This window comes from Fragaria vesca, linkage group LG5, assembly GCF_000184155.1.
Source record: "Fragaria vesca subsp. vesca linkage group LG5, FraVesHawaii_1.0, whole genome shotgun sequence".
Taxonomy (NCBI): Eukaryota; Viridiplantae; Streptophyta; class Magnoliopsida; order Rosales; family Rosaceae; genus Fragaria; species Fragaria vesca.
The window spans coordinates 4,466,722-4,476,696 of NC_020495.1; the positions used below are offsets into that span (position 1 = coordinate 4,466,722).

At 41.5% G+C, this 9,975-nt stretch overlaps 1 protein-coding gene across 2 annotated transcripts; it reads right to left on the reverse strand.

Moving 5' to 3' along the window:
• Positions 1-1,568: 1,568 nt before the first annotated feature.
• Positions 1,569-3,998, reverse strand: LOC101294365 (ethylene-responsive transcription factor ERF118-like). 2 transcript variants are annotated; one of them, XM_004299038.1, is made up of 3 exons: positions 3,982-3,998; positions 3,405-3,675; positions 1,569-3,292 (listed from the first exon to the last, which is right to left on the reverse strand). In XM_004299038.1, exon 3 carries the CDS (start codon positions 3,095-3,097, stop codon positions 2,057-2,059), a length of 1,041 nt encoding a protein of 346 aa, XP_004299086.1. In that variant the 5' UTR covers positions 3,098-3,292; positions 3,405-3,675; positions 3,982-3,998; the 3' UTR covers positions 1,569-2,056. The 2 variants fall into 2 exon arrangements, with proteins under 2 accessions (XP_004299086.1, XP_004299085.1); XM_004299037.1 differs by lacking the exon at positions 3,982-3,998 and having other exon boundaries at positions 3,405-3,698.
• Positions 3,999-9,975: the final 5,977 nt, after the last annotated feature.

Below are 9,975 nucleotides of genomic sequence, written 5' to 3' on the forward strand. Positions count from 1 at the left end.
CAGTGTCATCCCAAATTCCCAATGACTCCTAGGTACAGCAGAAAAGAAGAAGCAATTTGCTATCAAACTTATTCCACTGTAACACCACCGTAAGCGTTAATACCTGTAAGGCTATAACAACAAGCCCTATTAAACAATCAGTAGTTGATAAAGACCGTGGATTGGGATATAGCTGTGAGCCTGTGAGCTGATAATGCCACAATGGTATATTTTCCAATTTAAGAGCGACTTTTCTTCAATAGAATCTGAAAAACCACAATAATAGAAAGCATAGAACCCAATCCTATCACCCACTTGATTTCAAGCTGCCCCTGATTAAGACTTGGGCAGTGTTCTAGTCTTATAGATATTTTTTTATTATTATTTATTTATCAAAACTAGTCTTATAGATAATACAATAATATGTAGGAAGGTAATGAAGCTTAGCCATTCATATAATAATTACACTTAATTATGTTTTATTCAGCTTTACGCATTGGCAAAAAGTATGCAGGTATGTCATTAGCATCCAGTTATGCTTTCGGTTTAACATAATCACTACAGTAAGCATTTTTCTAATCAATCATTTCCAGACGTTCCACTTATTCAAAAGTGATGGAAAAAAGGAGGATCATTCTTCTTTGTTGAGAAACTGATGGGACAATAATATAGATTAATGGAGAGCAAAGTCAACCAAACAATTACCCCAATTTAGTTAAGCGTTAATGATTTGATTAAGCTGCATTATGCAATTTAGTGACTCACAAGTCACAACGGCATCAGTTGAGTCAGTTTTTTAGGCTAAACACAAATAACACATCATATTGATCGAGTCAGCTTTTGAGACTAAACAATAGCACAACATATTGGATGAATACCTGACTGAAATTATCGAAACCGAATTATACTAATGGAGTTTGACTTCGTTTAACCTCAAACTTCAGATATAACAAGTCCTAGAAGATAAGTAACACCCTATGTTACAGATCTTGTGGCTCCAAGAATCTCTTTTCATGGAGACATAAACAATACAAAATTTGACTACTGATAAATCAGTCGAAATTATTATTTTTTAATATCAATTATTATGAGACATTTCGTCGCACACGTAATTTAAGTTGCCATATTTGCGGACTCACTAGCAACATTAATAAAGGGCTATCCACCCAAATTGCAATTAGTAATAGCAATGTCACATGATGTCGCAAGATCCATCGCTAAAACACAAAAACGTGCCCAAGAAGGAAACAGACACATTGAAGCAGTGTCACCAAACACACCCCTTAGTTAGTTACTAGAGCCACTAAATGAGGGGCGATGGTGGATGAGATGAGATTACGAGCATTGGCTAATGGAATTGGACTACAGCTAGCCTAGCTCATCAACAAGGATAACATCCTTTTTACTGCCTCTGGTTCAAGATATGCTTTGTTTGGCAAAAGAAACGCCATCAAGACCCACCCTTTTGGTGCAACCTCCGGTACGTTTCTGGAACTAAGAATAGAACCCAAGACCTCTCGGAGCCAGCCGGCACTTCATTACTAGAGAAGAGTCAGAGTCACATTTGGTGCCAGAGAATTTAGTATTGAAAAGACTTGAAAATAAAGAATGGCACGAGGTCTGTGCTCCTTCACCAGAGCGATTCACCAAGGGCCATGAACAACTTGGAGCACAGCACATCATAAATGAAATCCACACAGCATTTCAGAGTGAAGCTTGAAATTAAAACTGGAGAAATTGGAACTGCAATAACTCATTTCATACTTGCTACATTACCGGGGAAAGGAAGAGATAGAGGACATGTGCACAGAGACTCTCATCTAGATCCAGATAAGCATAAACCCTTTGGAAAGCTCTAATAGCACAAGAAAACCCAAGGGACTTGTACTTAAACCCTACAATGCTGCTGCTGCACATGCCTCTAATCTCACTGGACAAACAAATTAATAAATAAACTCTCACATAAACCACTCACTCAAGAACCCAGGTTAAGTGTTCATGGGATTCACCTATAGGCTTCAAAAACGATAACTTATATGATAATAACAGACATTAAACTGATATCTAGCTGCAAAACTTATTGGCATTGTATGTTGGAGGTTTCAGTCATCCAGCAAGCAAAGTCCTCCTTGCCAAGATCACCAAAGTCACAGTCAGGAAGATTGCTGGGCTCATTTCCTTCAAAACCACCAATATGGACATCATCAATGCTACCGAAAACGTTGAAGAACTGCCCAATTTCATCCAGAAGGAGAGAGTCGATCTCCGCTTGAAAGCTGATTGGATCAATCCCATCAAAGTTGAGCTCCTGCCCAAATGGCTGCTCGTCCATGAATCCCAAGTCGTTGGGAATTGGTAGTTGCCCAAGGGCATTAGTCCCAACATCTTCATTCTCCATATAACCACCGTTCTCCGATTCACCACCACTGTGAATGTTGTTGGAAGCACAGGTCTCGACATCCAGAACTGAAGCAGGAGACCTTTGGGAGTAGACACAGTCAGATTCCTCCTCAGATGAAACAGCAGGTTGCTGAGTGTTGACTGACCGAGAAACAACAGCAGAACAAGAGGTGGTGGTGTTGTTGCTTTTCTCAGAGCTGACATCCGAAGCTGTGGCCAAAGAGAGCTTCTTTTCGAAGTAGAGCTTCATTTCTTCATAGGCCTTTGAAGCATCCTCAGCAGTGTTGTAGGTTCCCAACCAGAGCCGACTCTTAGTGAAAGGGTCACGAATTTCGGCTGCCCATTTGCCCCATTTTCTTTGCCTCACACCCCTGAAAGGTGAATTGGTTACTCTTTTCGATGTTTTAGACAAAACCCCCAACTTGGGTTTAGGCGTTGGGGTTTTGACTCCATTGTTGCAAGAACTCTGAGGCTCGACAACAAGCTTAGATGGCCGAGTAAAATGGAAAGGAAGAGTGACTTCCTTCACCATGCGTTTGTGAAACTTTCGATCAATTCCTTCATCTTCGGAAGATGAGTCGTCAGTAGCGTCAGGATCGGAGCAGATTATCCGAACCTTCCTCACCATCTTGGGCTCTTCAGAAGGATACAGTTGTTCCCTCTTAGACTTCTTGAAACTATTCCCTTGATTCAGCCGTGGATTACGAGGCTCAGGCATTTTCGAAACTGATTAAAAGATAACCCTCTCCAAAACCCCCCAAAACTTTACCCAGAACAAAAAAAAAAAACAAAAATTGGTGCTTGAGATTCAAGATCAGGGCGGTATTATGTAAGATCCACTCTCAAGAATAAGAAGAGGAAAGAAAATGGCTTTATATGAAAAGGCTGAAAGCTTTGTATTCCAGAACAAGCCCTGCAAAATCAAAACACAAGACTCACAGTCAAAACCAAATTTGTTAAAAAAAATGAAGCCTTTATCACAAAAATGAAAAACCCACCAGGGTTTAAGCCAGAAATCAACATACCTTATGGGTTTCAAACTCATCGAAGCCGGCGGATACACCAGGTTGAATCTCTGCCGGAACCAGCAGAGGAGCATAAAGCAAATAGCAGAACAAGCCTTTGAACCAGAAGAGCAACAAGGAGAGTTTGAAGAAGATAAAATCCAGAGCTGCTGCAACAGAGCCCCAATAACCACCAAATCAAAACAAGCCGACATAAAATCTCACTAATCAGCCTCCTTGAATCTCTTTCTCTTCCTCAGAGCACCCGAAACACTTCGTCAACACCACTACTCTGTAAGATAGAGAAGACAAGGCAAAGGCAAAAGGGGAGCTTGGTAAGGTAGTGATGGCTTAGATATAGTGGTAGGTCAAAAGCAACAAGCAGCAAAAGAAAAGGATCACAAATCTATGGCCATGATTCTCTCACAGCGAGTAGGTTAAATAGTTATTATCGAATTTACGGACGGTGACCACGACCGTCCTCTCCGATTAAACAAAACACAGAGTAAAAAAAATAAACCCAACGCAAATCTCCATAGAAGAAGCTTCAGAGAAAAATTCAAAGAAATTTAATTTAATATAAGAAAATTTTAGATACCTGCGTTTGCTTTCTCGCCCAATACTCTAATCAGCTCCACGTCCCTTTCGACTTTTTTTTCAGATTCAATATGTGCTGCTCTTCCTCACTCTCTCTGCCTCTGCTACTCTCCTGCCAAGGCCATACATATACTCCTTTTTGGCTTTTTCCCAAGCGGTCAAAAACTAGAGCTGTAAATAAATATTACCTAGGTTTGTCCTTGTTTGGAAATATATCAATGGTGCTGATGAGCTGGCATGGGCCTGGCCCATACATGCTGCATGACCATACCCATCTGCCATTCATGTATCTCATGCCAGCTGTCTAGTTAGTTACTCTACGGTATCCGCGCCACACTCGCACTCCACGACTGTGTCGCACACACGCTGATACGACGGCTTAGGACGAGTAATAAGGAGCGTGGACACACGCGCTATGGAGGGGCGTGTTAGGGAGGTGAGAAACGCAGCGCCACGAGTCTGCAGTATCTCAGATTGGGAATAGGAGCGAGTACTAAGCAGAAAATCAGGATTGATTAGACTAAATATTTCGTGATTTTCCATATTTATTAATTACAAAATTATGTTTCCCAAATATTACGAGATGGCTTTTATGTGTGTTTCCTGGTTTGTTCAACCGTTCAAGTAAAAAGGAAATGAATTTTTTTGTTTTTGTTTTTGGGAAAGGTATTATTGTTTTTTGAGAAAATTAGGATAGTGATGAGTAAATATAGACAAGTTGGAATGTAGCCCAGAAAAAAACACGGGTGAGATGGAAACTTGAGTGCCAAGACAACTGAAATCAATATGCAAGCTGGAACGAAGATTTTGTGCTCCGTTTTCTTTTCTGGTCAAATTCTGTGGCTCCAAGATGAGCTTCACCGCCACATCAATGTTAAATTGTTAATCATGGTAAGAAATAAAAGAAGACATCTAGTGTCATTATAAAATTAAAAAAACTTTAATGAAAAGAAATACTAGGTCAATGTGATTTTTAATACGCGGTTAGACGTTACAACTTTTGGGTCTATACAATAATTATCCCCTTATGATTTTATATTTTCAAAGTCTTAAAAAACAATATAATATAATTTTACAACAGTCCACATTAAATTCTTTAGCCGTTTCGTTGAAATGTTGTCCTTATAATATTGATAAAACGTATACATAGTAAATAAAGTAACCGTTCAAAATAGTCAATGTTTAGGAGTTACAACATTGATAAATGACCCAGTTGAAATCATCTTCTTGGATTGTCATTTACTGCAACAATATCTAGACCAGTTATTCTCAAATGCTAGTTTTTTTAATGCACGATTTACATAATTGGCGATCGAGATTGAACAAAGCTGGCACTCCGAACGTGAATATTTCATGTTTGGGGTTGTTTAGGGAAGAAACTATGAAAGCCCTAATATTAGTGATGTAAGTTATTACGAGTATAATCATGTGGTAAAAAAAATAAATCGAACTGTCACTTCAAATTGAAAGTTGGTAATTATTTTATTTTTGTGAATCGAGTGAAAGAGGGAGGACCATGAGCTTATCAACGTTTTATAATCTTTCTCAACAATTAAGGTGGATTTTCGAGCACTGCTGCGATTTCAATACTTTGTTTGAATATGGGTGGATATTCTTGGTCTGCCGCTGAACTCATGGCAGGCAACGATGGATCTTATCGAGGAAACCATTGGCTATGGTTTACAAGTGGATCGCTCTGGGGTGAGAAAGGGTACGACTAGGTTTCTTTACCCTTGAAAGAACTAGTTCTCCTATCTCGACGACGTAGGGTTTCTCTAGAGGACGTTAACTCTTTCATATTCAAGTATGAAGGGTTGCAGGGTCGTAAACGTGGATGATCAAGCATTGTGGTGCACGTTCGTAGCCTGGAAGAAGAAGCCACCGCACAGGTACTTGATTTGGCCCAAGCGGTGACGAAAATGGTTTTCAAAGACTTATCGTCGACGGTGATAGACTTTGGATCTCTCTTTCTCGTCCTAGTGTTAAAGAGGACGGGGAAGAGAACAATGCCAATCTATGAGCTACCAAAGAGCAATGGGAATCCTTTTAGGGTTCAAGGAAGACGTCTGCAATGTGAAGATAAGGAGGAAGGGTCTAAGGCCGATAAGAGGCCAATAATGCCTTGGTTTTGGTGGCCCACCTGGCACGGGCTGACTTTGTACCCAAAGGAATTTGAGCAATGTGACACCAAGGTTACTCTTAACCAAGGCCAACCAAGGCCAGCCTTGTCTTGGTATCCTTCCCGAATAACCTTTTTTTTTTTTCATGTGCATCTTCCGTGTCAATTTGACCTCTCATATTTACGAGGCTTCACAACGAAAGCTGCTCACACATGAGTCTCATACCTTGTGAATAACTGATCGCTTCCTTGTGTCATGGTTGTCTCTAAAGACACTCCCCCCCCCCCCCGGGGCGATAGGCTTCCTTTGTCATCCCATCTTGTGCCAACCTGTTGCTGATTAGAGTGCATTTCGCACCTTGTAGCAAGTGGCATGTCAGTACACCGAGGCCTAGTTGGTCTTTACCTTCACTTGTCGGGTCATTGTATAGGAACTTGCACACTTTTCTTGCCTTGAGGGCTCATCAGCGAGGTTCCCAATCATGGCTCACCTCTTGCACTCTGTCCCTGCACCTGTCTAGCTTGCCAGCACACTACTTGAGTAGGCAACTCATTCTCAATGCCCACCTTTGGCTTTCACCTGTCTAGCACAGTGTCACCCGTCCGTGCTTGTTAGCAATTATCCTCTTTAGGTAACGTCAAACCTAAACTCATGTTTGCGTTGCTTGTTTTGTGGTCAATAAGCACCACGACATCCCAACATATTTTCATTTAGCCCACACGTTAGCCCATGCCGATGGCGTAAGGACTTCAAGCCGATACTGTCTATTAGATTTCCTGACTCATGGAGACGCATATCGCCCTTTTCTGTCGACATTCGCTCAGCTTCTGAATCCCCCAAGGGTCCTAGTAAAGATTCACTTAGTGCCCCATGAAGGCCGGCATCAATGGTGGTGGAGAGTTTGACACCATATACCCCTCTATAAAGCATATTAGACAAATTCTTACTTGACAGGGCAAGAGGAAACATCAAAAGACCGAAGAGGGCCAATTCCTATAATTAATTCATGCGATATTTTAAAAATATTATGTCAAGTGCGTTAAACTCCTTTCGACGTTCTGGACAATTTTCGTGTTCAAACTTTTCGCAAATTCCAAACTAAAGTACCTCTATCTAGAAGTTCCGTTCAACCCTCATTTTTGTCATTAACATGCCCCTCTTCAGCATCATCTCCATAGAGTGTCACTATGTCACTACCTTTTAGTGCAGCTCGTGTCACCCAGCCTCTCAAACCAGATCAGTTAGGTATGGTGGAGGTAACTGGTGATCTAGATGGTGTTGGTAAGTTGGACGACAATTGTGCAAAGACAACAATGTGGCATTAGATTTGGTTACATAGTTGGAGTGGAAGTTTTTCAGCCTTCTTTGCAACATAATCAAGTTGTGAGGTATACAGTTTGTGATTTAGAGTGGCGGTGGAAAGATACTTCACGAGGGTATTAGGCTTTAAGCTTCCTCTCTAATGGCTTTGCTACTCTCAATGATGTAGTTTCTTTTGGTTTGAGTGCATCTCTGTTTTAGTAGGTTTGGATAATCTCTCTCTCTCTCTCTCTCTNTCTCTCTCTCTCTCTCTCTCTCTACTCTCGTACTCTCTACTCGTACGTACGTACGTCTACGTACGTACGTACGTACGTCGTACGTACGTACGTACGTACGTACGTACGTACGTACGTACGTACGTACGTTACGTTACGTTACGTACGTACGTACGTACGTACGTTACGTTACGTTACGTACGTTACGTACGTTACGTTACGTTACGTTACGTACGTACGTACGTACGTACGTACGTACGTACGTACGTTACGTTACGTTACGTACGTTACGTTACGTTACGTTACGTTACGTTACGTTACGTTACGTTACGTTACGTTACGTTACGTTACGTTACGTTACGTTACGTTACGTACGTTACGTTACGTACGTTACGTTACGTTACGTTACGTTACGTTACGTTACGTTTACGTTACGTTACGTTACGTTACGTTACGTTACGTTACGTTACGTTACGTACGTTACGTTACCGTTACGTTACGTTACGTTACGTACGTACTCTCTACTCTACTACTACGTCGTCTCTCGTACGTCTCTCTCTCTCTCTCTTCTCTCTACTCTCGTCTNTCTCTCTCTCTCTCTCTCTCTCTCTCTCTCTCTCTCTCTCTCTCTCTCTCTCTCTCTCTCTCTCTCGCCTAAGCTTAAGGTATTGTATGAAGTATATCTCCACTAAACCATTGGTCGACATTGATCATAAACCTGTTAGCGAGTCTTCCTCTACACGCCTTAAGTCATAGTCTTCTATATTGGTTTGGTAATCTAACATGTAATCTTTGTATAGATTTCTACCTCTTAGCTTAGCTTGGTTACCAAGTAATACTGTATTATAAATACTCATCCTTGTACACATAGTTGAATCAATTAAATACAACTTCTATATGGTATCAGCAGTTTCAGGTTCTACCCTCTAGCTTTTCTTCTTTTCCAATGGCCTCTGCTTCCGCCGCTTCCTCTTCCTCTGTTTCCCACCCCCCTTCACCCAACACCTCTCACTTTATCAAACTCACCGAAACAAACTACCTTGTCTGTCTTCGTCAAATCAAACCTTACCTCCATGGCAACAAATAATACAATTATCATTTTCCCTCAGAAGAAATAGAGGATGCATTTATCTTAGCCAACCTAATCGATTGAGCTCACAAGCACAACCCCTCACGCTCTTGCCGAAAGGCGTTGAGGGCGTAAGCAACGTAATACGTCGGCGCTATCAAACGAAACCTCGGTGCAGAGGGAATTATTATGAGCCCGACCTCATCAAAGCCTAGTCTCCTCCTTTTCTCATTTTCCTATTGAAAACGCGATATTTATGTCTCTCTGAAACGGTGGGGGCCCCACGTTTGGTGAGATTTCCTCACACCGTGCACGTGACCATGTTTGCTTCGAGTTTCGGGACCAAAAATAAATAAAGAAAAAGAAAAAATATAAAAAGATCACGTGCCCCGTCTCCCCAGGCAACCACAGGGTACAGTCGCGGTAGGTATCTGTCTCATATCTATCACTCACTCTATTGACTAATAGTCAATGACCTTAGTGGCCTGATCCGACGGTTCAAAATCATTCTTCCAAAGCGAATGGGGGCATGATGATGGCTATGGCATGGTGGGCATGATGATGCACATCCAAGTTGACTAAAGACCAAAAGGGAATGTCAGAGGAGGCCAAGTGGGCTACGCAAATGGAGCGGAGTGGACCGGAGCTGGCCGCTTTAGCTTCAGTTTCCCGCCAAAAAGGTGGACACCAACCGCCGCTCTCCCGCCAAAACGCCGTCTTTCCCGGTGTTTCCTCAAGCGACAACACGACACGCGGACAGCCTTAATGACAAGTGTTGCTCAGCGATGCGGTGGCGCTCCTAGGTGGGCCTCTGTCCGCAATTTCCTGTAAAGTGACTATTACTAGTGAGTGTAGACTGGTCACTGGTGTATAGAGTGTGTAGAGTACACCGTATGTGTAGAGAATACATTAGTCTAGTGTAGGAAATACAGTGGGTTTTGCTGTTTTAATGAGAATTGATTATAACAATATACGTATCGTGAACCTTTTACGGTATGACTACTTGTTAAAGAAAGGTTCTACATTGTGTTACTTGTGTCTTACTCTCTTGCCATCCGGCTCCTCTAAAGTGAGAGAATTGTAAATTTATGTAAATTTCGTCAAATCTCTATCATTTATATAATCCAATGGTTGGAAAGAGAACCACATCACCTAATATAGTTTAGAGATTATGACATTCCCAAATTGTCCTTGACGTCGTAGCTGGTCCGTCAACAAAAAACGAAACAAAACAGATTCCTAATCTCATCTTCTTCATCTCTCTCTCTCTC